Raw genomic sequence first — 19646 nt, forward strand, 5'->3', positions numbered from 1 at the left:
TCTTAGAATAAAACACAGTTTTCCCCCTCATTAAAAACACAGCTTGCTTAAGGCCACCATAGACAGTTTTTATGCTGGATATTTTATAATGATCATGAATTGAACTCTTGTCCCTGTAAACAGTCCTCGTCATTTAACTTTTGACCTATGGGATTTCAACCATTCTACTTGCCCTGCCCTCCATAAGATCCTACATCAGTAGATGGTAAAATGGCTAATTTTTGATAGGAAGGGAGGGGATTTGAGAATGAGGGGCTTGACCAGTTCATCATCAATCACTTGAGTGGTCACTACCAATATGACCTTCAGCCAGAGAGCTTGTCAGTTGGACAGAACTTGGACTTAAGTAGAGAATGCCACAGAAGAGACCCAACTCATATATTGATACGCTATTAATACTGATCATTATATATTTTCTTACAGTTGAGCTGAATACAGTCACACACCACAGTGTAGTTTCAGTTTTCAATTGCACACTACATTTGTTACAATACTGAATTTCAGAATTTTGGTTTAAAATAATCACAATCAAACTCCCAATCGGCATGATTCAGTGACCATCTCATTAGTAAGACATCCCTAACACGTGGCCACCAGGGTCATATTGTGAGAACATACACAATTTGTTTGTGGTCAGCTCTCAGAACAGACAATAGATCTTGTGTTTCCTAAAACCCCATGAGGGCCTTCTATCTAGGAGCTTGTTTGAGCATGAACACAGGCCTGGTCAAAGATGGGAAGGGTCACAGTCTTTAACAACCTTAACCTATGACCTTTTCCCAAAGGACCTGCCCCATAGGCCAAATAACATGGTCATAGAAGGGTGATTGAGACATAGAATGTGATGAAGAACTAGAAAAGAATGGTAACATTTATTTTTCATATGGAGTATTCAATTATGGATTCAAACCTTTTAAAAATATATATATTTTAGCAAACCTCTTAGTTTACCCCAGTTTGGCATAAAATTATTCAAAGCTTTTGAGATTATAGTTTAGATCATTCTCATGAAGGGCAAGCGATCCTCAAGGTGAGGCTCATGGTGCATGAAGAGGATAAAGCATGTTAATTAGACATTTGACTTTATTGGAATGCATATTATTAATGATGACCTAATAAAGTCTGTACACCTCAAAACTCATGAAAGATATTCTGCCCGGCTCAAGGATAATGGTAAAACCTGCATGTTGTCGAACGGTGGGAAGGTGGGTCACATTAATTTCTGGGCAAGATTTCTGGCCTAATGGCTGAAGCAGAACTTATGATGTGTGATATTAAAATGAATTGTGGACTATAAAATTACACCATGGAACGGTCACAAACATTGTAGAAAGAGACCTGAATTGTAGCTGTACCGAAAAAGCCATCTCAAAGTAAAACATGTTAAAATAGCCTTTGTTCCAAACATGGCACACTTGATTGGCCCTCCAGGTCTACTTCAACATAACAATATTCTCAGTAAGACTGATGTACTTTTGCCCCGACCTGAGATTTTGGGCCTCTCGACTGAATAAGTACAGCTGCAGGGGCAGTTGATGTTGGCGCCTGGGCCTCTGAATAATCCCGTGCATATCCCCACAGTCCCTTTTCACACTATACCCCAGCTCTTTCCCCTTCCCTGGATTCCTCCCACTGTCCTCCCAACCCTGACTGTGCACCGGCAGGTAAGGACTCCGATCAGCCCGCCACTCACACTCCAGGGTGACAGATTAGAACACATCCACCCGCCGCCTGCTTTCATCCTTTGCCAGTACTCGGGTAGGGGGCTCGTCCGGAATAGGACCGCTTTCTCCTCCGGCCCCTCCCCCCTTCTCGTCTTACCTCGAGGAGGTGGCTTGGGGTGTGGGGTGGGAGACAAACCAAGCGGCATGAAAAGGAGGGTAATGGGGGAGGGGCACCAAGAAAAGCTGGGGAGAAAAAGAACGAACATTGTCCTTTTCAAATGGATGGGAAACGATTCAGTGGGATTTGCTGGCAATTATACGGTGCAGGGCTAATCAATTCAGACTATTCTGACCGTGGAGTGGACTGATCCGATAGAACAAAAGATCGGTCAGCAGGAGAGGTACCTGAGAAATGGGTCCGCTCGGTGTAAGTAGCATGGGGCAACACCTCCCCCTCCCGAACAGCACCAGAGCATATGGACTGGCTATGAACTTATTAGCCAGCGGATTAAGGGGTAAAAGCAAGGGCTCAGGGGGACATCGCAAGCCCCTTTCACTTCAGCACTCAGGGGTCTTGCCACTAATAATAAGATGATGATACCATTAAAAAGACCTAAAACATATTCCTGGTGAAAGCACGCATACTATAAGTGGGGTGGTGCTTTATCATGTGCCATCCCTGCTCAACACACAACCCACAAAATCCTTATCCCGCTAATAAGAGGGATCAGATTGCCCAGTATATTCATGAGCAGATCCCTCACACAAGGAGCCACTTGTGGACTTTGATGTGATGATGCCGGTGACAGGTGATCTTTGGTCCTTTCATGCCTGTCAGCAAGGCTCCATGCCCTCAACAACCTCTCATCACCTAGAGACAGTCAGAAACCTGCTTCAATGGGCTTGAGGGACCCCGAAGAGGCTCAATCTGGTGCCTACACAAGATGAGGCTCTACCTGGTTACACATGGCTCCAGCACAGGGTGAGTTTTGTCATCATCTCAGCATGAAGGGGATAAACTATCAGTCCTTTCTTACCTAAAACTAAGGACCCTGTAGTATGCATGGAACTGGAACCACCTGGTGCTGAGTGCAAGCCATGGAAAATGGACCTAAAAGACCAAAAAGACACTAACATAGAGGACATCTAGAGGTGGACAAAGCTATGAGACTTCACATTATTGTCCGTTTTTTTTTTTGTGCTGCCTCCTACTCTGTTGTGAGACTGTCTAAACTGTTTTGTCTTCACTCTCCCCCTAATGTCTCCTTTCTCTCGACCTTTCTTTAAACAAACATGAAATGCAAGAGGATTTTGAGCTTTATAGTGGAGAATTTTAAATTGTGTGGATGTTTTTTTTTTTTTTTACCAAGGCAAGGAGGTCAACTTCCTTGAGGATTCTTTACAGAAGAGCTGAGACGTTGCTCTTTAATGAGAACGGATCTCAACAGGGCTTCAAAAGCCTCAGTCATTCTCATCTGCTTGTCACATGATGCTGGGGTTATCAACTTCAGAGGCCTGCATCTTCACTGGTATCTTTCGAAACTTCAAGGGGAATCAGACAGTATACCTCTCTTGCTCGTAAACATACAGACAACGCGGTTTCTCCACTTCCCTTCCCACATGTACACAGGATGAAAACGGATGATGGCCTTGCTGTCTCAAATTGAAATAAAAGACCTCTGTATGATCAGTGATGTCATTTCATTGCAATTTTTTATTTTTTGTTTTTGCTCGAATTTCTGCACATTGAAGTCTTTCTATAGAATCATTTCAAAGGCCTTTCTTTGACAAAAGAGCCATGGGTAGTACAGAGCTCTATGGTGTGTCTCAGCATAATTGAAAGGCTCTATTGACTGGTGAATTCATGAACTAACTGTTAACAGCTAAGCCCACTATAGCATGTTATTATAATGAAGACAAAGATGCTTAGCTGGCAGAGAGCCACATCCATTCTAGTCTGGCTATATTAACTTAGCTAAATCAAGTTAGATCCTATCCTCTGTCTACAAGTCTTTCAGCTCAACCCATCACTAATGACATGGACATACTGCATTTAGTATATCTAAAGCCATTGCATCCATCTTGAATGCTATTGTACAGTGACCCGTGTCCAGTAAGGTCACAGATGTTTGGGTATGTGACCGTGTTCCATTGCGAAAGGTTTGGGGGCTACTGGAAGAAAAAAAGTTGTTGACACCCCGACACGCTCACACTGTGACGGACACACAGAGAACTTCTGCCTTCCCCCCCTTTTTCTTCTTGGTGCTGTCAGCCTGGGTCAGTCGGCTGTCAATGTGGCTATGTTTGTGTGAAGTGCCGTGGCATCACGCCTGCCTGTCAGTGTGTGATAGCATGCCTGGAGGTGACCACAGGGTTGTGCCAACCTCACCTCTCACCCCTCTGGTAGCACTTGACTTCTCCATGGGTTTTTCAGTCAGACCACCACTTAAAGAAACGAGAGAGATTGGTAAATTATTCAGAGCTGCTATCTATAATATTAAATGTACTTAAATTATGATTTAATTCTCATAGTGGTGCAAATTATGAGATTATTTCACAGAATAATGACACAAATGTTGGTCAACAACACATAAAGCTATTTCATGTATGGCCTCACAAGGACTTGACACTTATTGTTAATAGCCTATTATTCCCATAATTTACTTTAGAATTAGGGTTAAGGAGAAAATTAAAAAATAAAATGTTAAAGATCTTGGTTTTTGCTACTGCATGTTATTATTGTATTGTAGCCAATATGATGTTGTAATATTTAGCATTTATTATTGTGTGCATTTATTATTAAATATATTAATACATGGTTATTCATTAATTGATATTTTAATTGAATGGAGCATAGATTTACTCATTTAATTTATTTCTTTATTTTATTTTTTATTGAATTTTCCCACTGCTATACATTAAGGGTCCCTCGATGATATCAGTGAGTATTAAATTGTAAATGTTGAATTTATGCTAAGAAATCACAGAGGGGTAAAAAAAGAGATAACAAAAATGCGAGAAAAAAATATCCAAACCTAATAAAATATTAAAGACTATATCATTTATAAATGCATTGCTTTAAATTCATTTTACACTGGTCACTGGGGTTATTCCATGCAATTAAATATTAAATACACATAGAGGTATTTGCCCATTTATGAAAAACCATAAATGCCCATTTTTAATGGGAGTATATAATGTATACACAATTTTAAGAAACACCACCAAACATAATTAAACGTATACTGATATAAATTGGTTAAAATTTAGAAAAAGAGTGATGCAGAGGCAACAGTAGAGTACTGATCAAAGCTTCAATGTTTACAATGGTCATGGATGCAGGATGTCAATCCTGAAGAACAGAAGCATCTACATCTACATATAGGCTACCCTACCTTCTTTACTTTTGCTCCCACACACGCAGTCAATTACGGGTTCCCATGTCACTCACCGACACCAAGGATGATGATGCGAAAAATTCTTATTTGAAGTTTAGCCTTCATTTGAATGACAAAAAGGAGGCCTGCTAACACACCAATAATAGAATACATTTGCACACATTTATATGCACCAGAAATTAAAAGTGATAGAAAATGAAGTCTCGGAAACAAAACAGCAATTCACGACAAACCACTAATTCAAAAAGTCTGATGACAAACAACAGTGTGAACAGTTCTGTAATTTTTCTATGTGTTTCTAGTAGGCTACTGTTAATACAACAGATAAGGGGAAAAAAAGCATACACTGAATGAAATCAGCTAACATAGTCTAGAGAAACAGGCAGACGATGACAGGCAGACACTCAAAAAAAAACACAAAAAAAAAACTGTTTTATTTTTGAAATCTTTGAAATTAATCAGCAAGCAAACTATTACATTAAAGCATACAAGACATCTCTCTCTCTCTCTCTCTCTCTCTCTCTCTCTCTGTCACATGCTCACTACACACAAGAAACAAAAGCTAATTGAAGCGGCCTACTGTCAAAAGGGTTTGAAATTTTAAGAGGGGCTCATACAGCTTTTGTTGATTTAGGTTTAGCACCATCTATCAATGGGTTCATAGGAAGAGGTTTAATCAGGTAGGAAACCCGGATAGAAAGAGGTGGGACAGGGTATTGTGTTGGTGTGAAAGCAGAACCAAAAAGGGGCGTCTTTTCACGTTTCTTTACTTTCACCTGCTGGGATCCATTTGGTCTCTTTCAGACGCAAAAGGGGTGAATGCAGTGAATAAAGAAAGACAGAAGAGTAGCCTATAAAGGCCAATAGCTTAATCAACAGCCACTTGTATTTCACCATAGTACTAAACTCGACTGTCAGCTTAGTCCATCCTCGCTCAGGTGGACTAGTCAAAAATACATAATAAAAAAAAATTTATATATATATATACTTTTTTGGGTATAGCTTTAAATATTTTGTGTTCAAGATGTTGAAAAACATAGAGAGAACATTTAGAGATGTTATAAAATCACTCACATCAGGGCAATTTTTCAAATTACGTTCGCCCAGTCAAACAACGAGATCATTGCGCCATCTAGGGGTGGAATTGGGAACCAACTGCAGCTTTTTAAAATTAAAAGGAATTAAAACGTGTTATGAAATGTATAGATTACATATACGTTTAGTCCACTTTATCTAATTTTGTACTCATGAGTATTTTTTATTTTGTAAATAACTGTAACCATATTAACACATCCTTAAACGAAAAACTGAGGGATGTGAAACAAATTCAGATTTCCCACGGCAAAGAATCAGCTCTGTTTTAAGGGATTAATAATGTTTTACCATTAGGTTTCCAGTATAGTCTATTACGGAAAAATACATCATTTTGGAACTAATGACCACAAGGGGGCTATTTTCAGTTTGATACAGTCTAATTAAAGTCAAATCCACACAGAGGCACACACATTTCATCCACACACAGCTCAAATATTATTTGTTTAAAATACATTTATTTTCTGCTTTGACGTGAATGTGAGTTTGACAGTAATCTGATGACATCATTGTGTTCAGAATAGCCCATAATTCCATATTTTCCTTACAAACCAAATTGTGTTGTTGTTTCTTTGTTTTGTTTTCCCCAACACCTTTTAAAATAATTTACTGTACGATAATGCTTTGGCCCTTTCTCCCCCCAGAAACAACTTTCAGGAATTTGTGAATAAAATAATAAATTTTCAATGGCAGATTTTTGATCTCTCAGTGTTAGTACACCCTTCTTGCCCTAGGAAGACCACACTGTCATTTCAACACTCTCAATGCAGGCCACATAACACATTCAATTCTCTGAACACCTGACCATAAGAAACCCATTTCAAAACATACCATGGACAACATACAGACACACTCTAACAACACACACACGGCGGGGTCAGAAACCCAGAACATTGTGAAGACAGGTCATACATTACTCAGCCAGGTTTGTACATGCATCTATTCCTTGAGAGCGCACTGGCTATTTGGAGAGCTACGGACAAGGCACTTTGATAAAAGGGTCATTCTGCAGGCTTTGCGGGGGCTGTGTACTGTGAAGGATTGGATTTTCACATGAATGCTTGCACTCTCAGGCTGCCCGTCCTCTTCTCCGTCCACACTAAGATAGCATTTGAATGGCAGATCTCAATTTCTGATTGCTGTCTGATTATCTATTCACCTTCAGCTTTATTGACAGAATAAGAGTGGTCAGAATTCAGATTTGGACGTACAGGAGTGTCCATATTTGCTTTGTCACTTCAGTAGTGAGGAACATAAAATAATTTAATTTCTAAAATAATTTCTGTAATAAATTAATAACTTAATGGCATAGTTCACCTAAAAAATGGCATTATTTATTTGCCCTCATGTTGTTCCAAACCTTTATGACTTTCTTTCGTCTGATCTGAAGAAGACAACATATATTTGGAATTTGTGTGTGTGTGTTCCACAGGAGAAAAAAGGTCATTCAGGTTTGGAACGACATGAGGGTGAGTAAATGATGACACAGTTTTCAGTTTTACTGAATTGTTCCTTTAAGATAAACTGATAAATTATTAATTAGTTACAGCCTCCCTGTAATATTGTACACTCAAAGAACTGAATTGTCCAATCGAATCAAGTCACCTTTACTTCTTTAACACTTTATGATACAATACAGATTGTGTCAAAGCAGCTTCACAAAGATACACAGGAGACTAGCAGAATCAGTTATATAAACTTGGGGACACAATTCAGATTCTGCTGTAAAGACAATAGTGTGATTGTTTAGCTGAAGTCAGCTCAGTGCTGGTTTAATTCCTTGTGAAGTTTATCAGCTGTGAGCATTATACAAAAGGCAAAAATGTCATTATATATCTCGAGGTCATTGTTGAATTGTGTTTTCTTTTAAAACTAAGTGTAACCAGTTTTGAAACCTAAAGTCGGCATCGTAGTATGGTATTGTACAGCTGGAAATGCACTGAAAACAAGAAGCAAATAGGATGCAATATTAAGCTGAGGAATCTAGACAGAGCCCAATTAGAGAGAGATGGTTAGAACGGGACCTGCGGTGTGTGTGTGTGTGTGTGTGTGTGTGGAACTGATGGGGGAAGGGTGCCCAATGCCAACCTGAGACATTTTGATCTCCACACTTGGATTCACAGGCATACATTACTCCGCTGGCAGACTAATATGCTTCCACACACACGCATAAAGATACACACAATTGGTCATTGCAGGAAACATGATCTGGGTGGCAACACAGTCAACACTGTGCATGGTGTTATGACGCCATCCTCTCTAAGCAATCGCCTTTGTCGCAATGAGGACCACAAGCCAATAGCATCCTTCTATCCTCCAAAACATGTTACAGGAATAATTGTCGTGTTTCTGACAAATGCATTTTCAAAATAGTTTGGTTTTGTCAATATAACACTTCCAATGAGTCGAAGGGTACGTCTGACATAAATCGTCAACGGTTTTTCAACCTGAAATTGTAAGTAAGCTATGAATATATTACATCCCTTAATCATGGCACAGAGCCAGCCAGTCTGCAAGCAGAATAGAGATTTGATGAGGTCATGTGATTTAGTAGCTGTTTGCTTCATGGAGAGAGCTGCACTTGTCCATATTGTAGCAGCTAATATCACAACCCCGTCCTCGTCGGTGTCCATGGCAACGGGCGACAGAAAATGAGAGGAGGAAATTAAATCATGCTGTCATGGGGGTGCATGCATTAATTTTGCATAAAGAGTGGATGATATGTGAACGCCTGGGCTTGCCTTTGTTCAGTGCCAGTGTCTGGTACACATCCAATATTACAAAGCCCAAACCAAAAACTGGGGTTTAAAAGCAGTTCAAAAGAAAAATAAATACTAAATATTAATCATTGTCAACATAAATGTAAATTTGACTGTTGGAAAAAGGGGTTTTCAGAGTAGGATTTATTTTTATTTTTTCAACAAAAGATCAATCAGATATTATGGATTTACAATATTTAAATTATAAAAAGACATAGGTTCATTTACTATTTTGTCTAAATAAAATTTAAACAAAGAAAAAAAAAACGGTTTTAAATGCGCATTTATGCATCACTTCAGTGCAAAATTTGATATTACATATTGATAAAAATAAATAAATGTACCTTTGCTGTAAATTTAACTTAATCTAAATATAAAAATAATCAAACTGATATGAAACAATATAATAAAAAAATTCCAATAAATTGTCTAAAAAAGAAAAAAAACAATAATAATAATAATAACAATAAACAAACAAACAAACAGAACTACACTATTTAATTATGAAGAGGAATATTATGCTCAACATTTTACAAAAGAGCTCCAAGATATTGCACTAGGTGAAGTGCTACTGGCTACAAATTTACATAAATCACATTTCCATAATATCTTCCAGCATATTGCACTGAACTTAGTGAGTTTTGGTTCTCTAGAGTCTATATACTATGGTGTTAAGTTGATAAAGGCCACAACGGAACGTCTGAATGGATGTCCTCGTTACATGCATGAGCCATTATGTAATACTTGTAGCTTATAGACAATCTTTTTGATGGGTAACATTGACTGACATTATGCAGGTAAATTACTCTGGAAGATTTTTCCCAGTATAGATCATATTGCATCTAACAGAAATAAAGGGTAAATGCCACGATATTGCTCTTTCAAGCTGATACTTGTTAAAAATAGCCACGACATACACTTTCAATATGTGCATAAAACATACTTCAGCCTGAATGCAACATAACGAGTTTATTATTTGCTCAGACCTCAACAAGGAGCCTCAGCACAACAATCTTCGACCTTTTGCCTTACAAATCCGGGCACCGAGGGACACGGTGACAGCTGTTCATCACGACGACAGTAATATAAGACATTTCTATCTCTCCACACCATCAATTTACCAAGCCTGGACATTGATTTATTCATAACCATCAGTACAGAGAGGAAATATTGACAAAAGATAGATAAAGATAAACTGAGGAACTGTGGACAGTGTCAGACACAGCTGATTTCTTTCCAACCTGTTTTAAACAACAGTACCCAAAGACATCAGCTGATAACTAAAGTCATCTGCCGGAATATTTTTGCAATTTAAGGATATAAGCACTGACACCTCACTCATCTCCACCTGCATTAAATACCAATACAGACAAAATGTCAAACTGTAAAATTTCTTGGCACCCTAAAGCCCACATTTCCAGGCTGAAGGCAGTGCTGACAGCGGCTATCAGCTGCTGTGTGACAAACAGATCATGCAAATGACCTCTGATGGATTCCGAAGTGGGAATCTTACAGTATCTGTCCATACCTGTGCTACATGGAAATGAGATTTTAATTCAACCAGACCACCTGATAACGACGAAACACTGACCGAGGGTCTGAGAAGCTGCCATCAAAGAAACATTTATATATTATCATCTCGTAATCCATCAATTCACCAGTTTTTGCATCTTACCAGCTGCCTATAAGGCAGAGCTCGGATCTCATTAATAATGCAGTGAAACATCATGTTTATGCAATCCACACAATGACAGAGCACTAGTACATGATAGTGATTGTAGCCACACACATAAGCATAGGCTACAACAGCCTGTGTCCACTCAAAAGCATGAAAAAAGACAGTTATTTAGGTAGGCTACAAACACATATCACCCCTCAACAACAGCAGGAGACTAGAGAGTGTAAAAAGGCAGTACATACTCACCTTTTGATTCGGTTTTATGCAGGTTCTTATCGCTTCATGGTAGCACAACACACAGGAAAAATAACTGTAGTGCCATGGTGATATGCAAATTAATGGATCGCGCTGAATACAAGGACATTTATTATTCATAAATTACTCCTGTTTATGCAAATTAGGTTACACAGCCCTACTCAAATAGGTGGTTGGTAATTTATTCGGTCTTGCTTCATAAGCTTCAGTGGCTTTTTAAAAAGATAAATGTTTGGTCGAACTGTTTTTCCATAAAAAAAAACGAACGTCATCAACAGATTTATTTATCAAAAGCTTTTATTTTTGTGTAAAAATAAAGTCAGTAATTTAAGTGTTTAGACCAACATCGTTGAACAATTTAAGCACTTACGATAATGTAACACACATTAACGCTGCAAATTAAAAACTGGGTTAAAAATAATAATAATAATATCAATAGGTAACAGAACCACATTTCGAACATATGAGAATGTTAAAACAAACACTTGGCGCCCCCATGTGGTCATCTGAGAGAGCCCGTGCTGCACCTGTGCCGTTATGACTGGGTTGAAAGAAACACGGTTATATTTACACAGATAATGGACCAGTCTCTAAAACTCTACAACGCACTGAAGTCCAAGAATGTTATGCTTGAGACCCGCTGTGCGTTGCTAGGGCCACAGATCTTCTCAAAACAGTGTTAACCTCTTTTTCAAACTGATGAAGAAGTTTAAAGTCGCAGAATCCTCTGTACAGTAGCCCGGTGGCCAGTGTTTTCATAGCCTCTTTCATTTGCCACAGTGAAGGTACAGTGACCGTGTGTAAATCCCCGTTGAGCTCAGCCGTGACAGCTGTCGGTTCGAGTTTGGGGATGTCCAGATCCGTTAGTGCTTCGCTTTCATCGCTCGATTGGCCCGTTATGCTCTCATCAGATTGTTGGGTCTCTTGATCAGGCGCACTTCTGTCCTCAGTTTGGTCGCTTTGGGGATTTTCTGAACACTGTTTGAACTCGAACGTCTCTTGTACAACTTTCCCACGGGTTTTAAATCGGTTGAGCCAGTCTGCGTTTGCTCGAAAGTTACGGAACCCCATCGACCGAGCCAACCGAGTCGCTTCTGAACGAATCATTTGATCTGTAATAGTACCGCTCTCTCGAGAATGATCGATCCATCTCCGAGGCGCCGCTTCAAGTTGTCGAGTCTTTGTAGATGTGAAATTTATCCTTGGTACCAATTGTGCCTCCGTCTTATCCGAAGATTGATCATTTCGGCCAATCCGGAACATCGCTCGTACGATTCCCTCTCGAGTTTTAAAGCGGGAGAACCATTCTGAGTTCGCTCTGAAGTTACGGAAACCCACAGTCCTGGCCAACCGAGCCGCTTTTGAACGAATCGTCGATTCATCTACGCTGATGCCGCTCTCGCGAGAATGATCGATCCACCGCCACACTGCAGCTTCGATTCGATGAGTCTTTTTGGCTGTAAGATTGCTTTTAGGCTTGTTACCGGATTTGGGCTCTTTTGGTGCATCTCCCGTTTTTCGGTCGACCTGGAACATCTTTCGTATTACGGTCTCCCGTGTTTTGAAGATTGTCAACCACTCTGTGCTTGCCCTGAAATTACAGAGGCGCATTTCTGTAGCCATCAGAGTGGCTTTTTTACGAATTGTTGAGTCATCAACTGTAATTCCGTTCTCACGAGAAGTATCGATCCACCTCCAGAGTGCATCTTCTAACTTTACTCGAGGCGTCTTGCGAGTTGGAAAGACAGTCATGGGAAGGTTAGCCTTGGCATTTTTAATATCCCTTCTCCGGAGCCAGATGCAAAGCAGCTGGCTTGAGATGTTCAGCAGACGCGCTGCAGCGCTTTGGGACATTGGAGGAAGCTGGTCATATTTCTCGAGGATACGCTTTTTTTCCTGGATTGATCTGCGGAAATATTTCCTCGTGGCCATGTTTTTCTTCTCCGAGAAAGCGATGGAGATTTGAACTCTGGCGGCGATTCTTTTAAGTTGGATCTTTTCAGTGAATCAGTTGAACCTGTTCGGTAAGAAAGATTCGGACACGAATCAGACTGAATTGAGCAGTGCTGAAATTTGACAAATAAAACTAAAAGGTGTGTATGGCGTGACTATATGAGAGTTAAAAAAACACGAGTACGAATCATTCACGGTTTATAATTGTATTTGTTCAAATTCAATAATTAAGTCTTAAAAACAAGTAATTAAGAAACAAATAATAAAGACCTTTATAAAACGATGTCATGTGTGGTTATAAATGGCTCTAACTGGTCGTTTTAGTGGGTGTAAAGATGAGCCTTGGCACATTCTCTGGTTCTGGAAGGCCTCTGTCCTACAGAGATCCAAACATGCTCCAAAACGTCTGACTGGAAGTTTCTAGTAATCCTGGAGACCTTGATGAGATGGTCCAGGTGTGTTTAATTGACAGGAAACACTGCACTGCAGGCAAGACACTGTTTTTCATGTACCTGTCAAGATTTGAGATTTTGGGCTTTTTTACGGAGTAGTGGAAAGAAAACACCCAAAAGACACTGTTGAGTGTTTCTTTTCTAGCACTTTATCTATCTTTGTCAATAGATTTAAATTACAATACATATTTTTAAAGGCCGTTTTCTCAAAATGAGTTTTTTTCTCCTACACTGAGCCATAAATCTCCACTTCAGTAGCATTTACACACCAAACTTACATTTTTATTCCTGTTTATTATATCCTGAAGGTTTTTGCAAAGGGATTTGCTTGATATACAACATTTTATTCCCCCCAAAATTGAGAAAATAGTGTTTTCTGTCCGTTCTAAGCATTTTCTGAATTCTGAAGTGACAAAATGAAATATCCAAAATTCCATCTGTAAAAACGTTTGACTCTAATATGTCCAAAAAAAATAAAAATAAACAAAAGTGTTTAGATTTTTGTACTAGAAATGTACGCGAATTAGCGCATATTTAATTAAATAATGATTAATTTGCATATCTAAACTTAACATTGTAGAAAACTTGAAATACAAAAATGTTTGCAATTGTCAATGTAATCAATCAGCTGGCGATAACTAATCGTTTTTTTTTACCCTTTTCACCTGTGTTTCGTCTTGAGGTTGGAGCCAAACTAACAAAAACTAAATTTGACACCCCTGGTGCATGGAGTAAAACCATTGCTGAATTGTTTGTACGATCTGAATCTTTTAAACAAACTGTTCTAAAGAGCCGATTCGCAGAAATGAGTCAGACTCGTGAGTGGAGAACAGAATCGACATCATCAAAAATCGACTAAAGACGGCGTGAATCCGTCTTTGCGTGAATCATACGCGACCTGTTCTCGGCTCGCGCATGCTTACTGTGGAAACTTCGGTTGAAACAGAGATCAGTAGCTGGATTTTTAAACCATTTAATATTTGTACGACGTTCCTTGATACACAGACGGAGAGTCACCGTGTGCCCAAGAGGGGTGAGACAGAAATATTTCATCCTTAGGATAAAACTATATTTTTATTTAAATAGGAAAAAAAATAGCCTTAGTTAACTCCCTCGGCAGTGCATTGCACTTAAATACTCGTGGTTCTTAAATATATGTAGACTTTATTATATATGTGTAACGTTATACTCGTCTGCTGGACCTGTGCACGAGAGCTGCGTTTAATGCACGTATCTGGTGTGTAATCATAGTTGTATTGTTCTGTTCACAGCTTTATATTCAACATGTATCACAACAGCTCTCAGAAAAAATTCTGGATTTACGATAAAGAGAAATCCTTAGATAAATTAAGATTAGAGGCTAATCGGAAGTTCTGCTCAAAAGGCATGTCCAGTGGGAAGGTAAGTGACATACATGAGTACACACGTATTGTACATGCAAGTCTACAAAAAATCTATCTATCTATCTACAGACCTACACACAAAGCACAGTATTCCAGCCATTTATAATGTTAAAAGCATTAACATCAATCATACGTCGACTTCATTTGTTTTTCAGCCTGGAATAAATACATCCATGTTTCTTAATGAACAAGAAGAGAAAGTGCTCTTCAGACACTATGAGAAGCGATTGCTAGACTTCTGTGCCATATTCAAGCCTGTGATGCCTAAATCTGTTGTGGTAATATATGTCACTTTTATCATTTAAAAATTGGATCATCTAGTATGCCGTTCTGGCTTTTTGTGTTTTAAAACCAGTGTATGTTTTTTTTTTTTTTTTTTTCAGGGCACAGCTTGTATGTATTTTCGAAGATTCTATTTGAACAACTCTTTGATGGAGTATCACCCTCGGACGATAATGTAGGTGTGCGCAGTTGAAAGAGTTATAAGATCATGATTTATTAGAGAGTTTTAATTTCTGACCTTCTCGCCCCACTTTTGCAGGTTGACTTGTGCGTATCTCTCCTGTAAAGTGGATGAGTTTAATGTGTCCAGCACTCAGTTTGTGGGGAACCTTCAGGAGAGCCCAGCAGGACAGGAGAGGGCTCTAGAACAGATTCTGGAGTATGAGCTGCTTCTTATCCAGCAGCTTAATTTTCATCTGGTTGTTCACAATCCTTATCGGCCCTTGGAGGGCTTCCTGATTGACCTAAAGGTGAGTCTAAAGCCTAGTTGTAGACAGTCCCGCCCCAAATGCATGCCCTTGGCTGGGGCTACTCAAACATTTAAAAAAATTGCTAACTGTAGATCAAGTGAATTGAAGTGTACCGTTTCTGTATTCTCAGACCAGATACCCATTATTAGAGAACCCAGAGATGCTGAGAAAGAGTGCAGAAGACTTTCTCAACAGAGCAGCAATGACGGATGCTGGACTCCTCTTTTCTCCGTCTCAGATCGCCCTTACCGCCGTCCTTAACGGTGCTGCACGTGCTGGCCTCAAGATGGAGGCGTAGGTTTCTCCTTCAGCATTCAGAGATTCTAACGGTTGAGACGGGACAACGTTAAAAGGTATTTTCTTTGACATTTACAGATATTTGACTGAATGCATGGGGCTTAAGGAGGATAAAGAGACCCTCTCAAAGATGTATGAGTCAATGAGACGTAAGTATTTTTCTTTAACTGTTAAAATGTTACTAGATAAGAGATGAATAACTCTGAACATCCCTGCTAAACCTTCATAAAAAGTCTCAGATATTCAGTGGGTAAATCTGATAAACGGTGGCCTGGAACTTCATCAAAGTTATTTTATGAGCGGTTTATCTCCTAAAAGATCAATTTAGCTATGAAGTGCCATTTTTAGAAGACCAAAAACCTTAAAAAAACCCTTTTGATCTAAAAACTTGAATGGCCAAGAGACTCATGACAGTTCATGTGAGACTGAAGACTGGAGAAATGGCTGCTTAAAATTCACAGGAATGAATTACGTTATAAAGTTTATTAAATAGATTTAAAATATTACGGTTTCATGCTATTTTTGATTAAATAATTGCAGCCTCGGTGAGTGGCTTCTCTCAAAACTATAGAAGAAAAAAAAAAACTTACCAATGTAGTGCATATCCATAAATCAATTTTTGATTTGCTGTTGTTGTGCATAATAGTAACTTATTGGGCAAACCAGTTATTTGAAACCTTGCTGTGTTAAGGACAACTTTGGTCATCAAAGTTTTTGCTATCGATGCATCAAGGATCTGAATCTATGATATTGTGTTTTCATTGTAGGAATAACAAGTCTTGTTAAAGCATACGAGCTTCCCAAAGCTGAGGAGGTCAATGGCTGCAAACAGAAACTGGAAAGGATACATGCTGAATTTGCTACAAACTTGTGAGTATTTGTTGGAAAATATAAAATCATTGACATGGCCCTTACAGCTCAAATCAGATCAGTTTATTTAAAAAGCACACAAAACTAATCATACTAAGAGTTTTATTCAGCCAGGTTAGTAACTTGGTGTTTTGTATCCAAGATGCAAAAGTTGTGGGTTTTGAGTATAAAATAGAAAAATAAAAAACATGAGCTACCTAAAATATATATATAAAAAAAAAAAAAAGTAAATCCGCATCATGCTTTTCATAGATTTGCTGGGTCATAAAATGTAGCTAAATGTACTGTACAGAATCCCTTACATCAGCTGTAGATGAAAACAGGGAATGAGTACAAAGTGAGCCATTTCAAGTCAGTTGTAGCGATTATACACCTTCATACACTGACATGAATGCATTACCATGTTTTTATGGTTAAAAGCAGTTTTTTTGGACATGTGCCATGGCAGTCATTCATTACAATGATGTATATCAGAGTACCACGGTATTTCCATCAGTTATCTCCACTGTACAGTGGTACCAACACAGTACTTTCTTTGTGAGGGAGTCAGCGAGTACAGGACAATGCAACTACTTGTCAAATCGAGCAAACAAAAGGACATTATAGAATCATAATAAACTGGTGATACGTTTTGAGGTTTTACATAATAATACACATCAAGAAACAGCCAAATTAACTCCTCAAGCAAGTTTGATAAACATGAACAGACTGATATAATAAAATAATATAGTTTTACAGTCAGTAGGTCTTGATGCTCAACTTTGTGTGATCTGAAATCTACCAAGAATCTCATAATCTACTTGGCCCATTCTAGGGAAAAGCTTTAGAATTCATTTGAGCTTGAGATGGTGCCATTGTAGGTTCGATGGAAGAACAGGGGCAGGTTATTAAAAGTGGACGCATGCTCCAGCCTCGTTTAATCTATCCTCCAAAATTGAATAGGTCTCACTGATCTGCTCATGCATCACATACAAACACTGGTTTGGAGATAAAGCCAGAATGCAGCATCTTGTCAAGCGAAGTGGCTCAGAAGGTAAGATAGGAATCAGTCGATATCTGTAGGATCTAAGCCTATCTTTATCTGAAACCACAGTCGAAAACAGGAAGAGCTTGTGCGGTAGTATTGTGTAGACGGTTTCTTAAGGCGTGCATCTCACTTCCCTGATGCTCAAGAGCAATGCAGTGCCAAAGTTCTTGCTTGCTACAGATCCCAGTCTAGGGCTCGCAGCTCCCGGGTCGATTACACCAGTGGTGTCAATCGAAGTCAGACAGATCCAAGTTGAGTTTGCAGATGTCTCCATGAGGGGTCAAGTCGACAAGCTTTTCACATTTACACATAGTTTTGGTTGTTCTGTTGAAGATTCGTGATTTTCAGTACAGGAATGTCCAAGATGTCAGAAATAATATCTCTTTGACGGCTCAATGTGAATTTAAGTTTTGAATCTGTTGCTTTGCGGTTTGTTGCCTGACTAGAGCCAGAGCACCCACCTTCTTCGTTTGCATCTGAGGAGTTTATGCTACCAATCTTTTCTTTCAGAGGATCTGGATAGTGGTTGCTACAGCCATAAAGGTACATTCAGTTCTGCAAAATAAAGACAAAATTAGGCATGGTGACCGTTCAGGATTAAGTCTTGAGGGGTTGAAGCCATAAGAAATTTCAAGCACTTTCAGAAGGTTATGGCATTGTAATGCCTACATGCTATAGATCAGATTGTTCTTCACCCTGTTTAGAGACAGGATTTCTAGTTCACAACAATTATAAGTGTCTATGGAATCTATTTGGAATCTATTTCTTCTGAGGCGGCGGTTAAACAACAACCTGGAACACAGAAAAGAACTACATATGATCTATAACTACACAGTTATGAGCTACTTTGATGCGTGTGAGATTGATGGGTCACCAAAGACAGATACTAAATGACTAGTCTTCAGATGATAAGGGTTTATGATTCTGATGCTTTCCTCTGTCCATGTTCTTCAGGAAAAGAAAACATGGATATGAAGATGATGATCACGTGGTGAAAAGGCAGATGGTGGCTGAGGAAGTAAGTTTATTTGAAAATGATTTGTTCCTCAGACGCACATCCTCTGACTACTGCTTGAAGCTTATGGATTTTCTGTTTTGCAGGAGTGGACTGATGAGGATTTGGATGCATTGTGACAATGAAATTGTTTTTAAATTGGCAACATCCTCTGAACAGGTTGAGTGATTGCCATAACTGACAGAGGATGCACTTCTCAAACTGGATTGTAGATATTTCAGCAAAATGTAATGTAAAGCTTTTTCTTCTGTGAAAATAAAACATTGTTTTTTTATTATTAATATAATTGTTGGGTTGTTGTATTAACACTTACCACAAGCACGGAGCATTTACTTTTTAAATAAATTATTGCTTGTCAGCAAGCATGCATTACATTAATCAAAAGTGACAGTAAAACATTTGTTATAAATGATTTGTTGACTATACTGTACTGTCCTTCTGAACTTTTCAAAGAATCCTGAAAAAAGGATCACAGGTTCCCACATAAATATTACACAGCACAACTGCTTTCAGCTGATAAAGAAATGTTTCTTGAACCGCAAATATGCATATTAGAATGATTTCTGAAGGACCAGGTGACACTGAAGACTAATGATGCTGAAAATGTAGCTGTCATCACGGAAATAATACACTTTTTAAAAATAGAAGTTATTTTAAATCGTAATAATTTCACAATATTTTTTTCTTAACGTCTTTCAAAAATGCTGTTAAAAATCTTACCGACCCCAAGCTTTTGAATGGTAGTGAAAATCCACAGGATGAGCATAAACTGCTTGCAACTTCAATGACTATTGTAACACTTGTACACTTTTCAGCCTTTGGGTAGTCGTTTAACAGATGTCTTCCAGTACACACATTACAGGGTCAGCTTCTCTACAGAAAAACTTGGGGTTAAAGGGATGTTCTGGGTTATGCTCAAGTGACACATCACAGATGCTGTTGATAACCATAATAATGGTCCTTTATTCAAAATCAAGAACTGAAAACAGAGACAAACACTAGAATATTTTTAGAGGAGCACAACAGCTGTC

The 19646-nt window shown here is 38.8% G+C and overlaps 3 protein-coding genes across 4 annotated transcripts in view; 1 reads left to right on the forward strand and 2 right to left on the reverse strand.

The window, feature by feature from the left end:
- Window positions 1–11176: 11176 nt before the first annotated feature.
- LOC132141027 (uncharacterized) lies at window positions 11177–13225 on the reverse strand. Its single transcript, XM_059550173.1, has 2 exons — window positions 13070–13225; window positions 11177–12863 (listed from the first exon to the last, which is right to left on the reverse strand). Exon 2 carries the CDS (start codon window positions 12776–12778, stop codon window positions 11471–11473), a length of 1308 nt encoding a protein of 435 aa, XP_059406156.1. The 5' UTR covers window positions 12779–12863; window positions 13070–13225; the 3' UTR covers window positions 11177–11470.
- An 851-nt stretch (window positions 13226–14076) lies between these two features.
- Window positions 14077–18887, forward strand: ccnh (cyclin H). Its single transcript, XM_059550176.1, has 10 exons — window positions 14077–14284; window positions 14523–14652; window positions 14810–14932; window positions 15038–15111; window positions 15196–15406; window positions 15537–15700; window positions 15782–15852; window positions 16471–16573; window positions 18555–18618; window positions 18702–18887. The coding sequence occupies exons 2-10, from the start codon at window positions 14536–14538 to the stop codon at window positions 18732–18734; spliced, it is 960 nt and encodes a 319-aa protein (XP_059406159.1). The 5' UTR covers window positions 14077–14284; window positions 14523–14535; the 3' UTR covers window positions 18735–18887.
- Window positions 16659–19646, reverse strand: part of rasa1a (RAS p21 protein activator (GTPase activating protein) 1a) — a 45079-nt gene continuing 42091 nt past the window's right edge. For both annotated transcript variants that reach the window (XM_059550175.1, XM_059550174.1), the window contains exon 26: window positions 16659–18155. In XM_059550175.1, coding sequence (XP_059406158.1) covers window positions 18107–18155 — 49 coding nt within the window. In that variant the 3' untranslated portion in view covers window positions 16659–18106. The remainder of the gene's footprint in view (window positions 18156–19646) is intronic.

The sequence above is a fragment of the Carassius carassius genome, chromosome 5, assembly GCF_963082965.1.
Source record: "Carassius carassius chromosome 5, fCarCar2.1, whole genome shotgun sequence".
Lineage (NCBI taxonomy): Eukaryota > Metazoa > Chordata > Actinopteri > Cypriniformes > Cyprinidae > Carassius > Carassius carassius.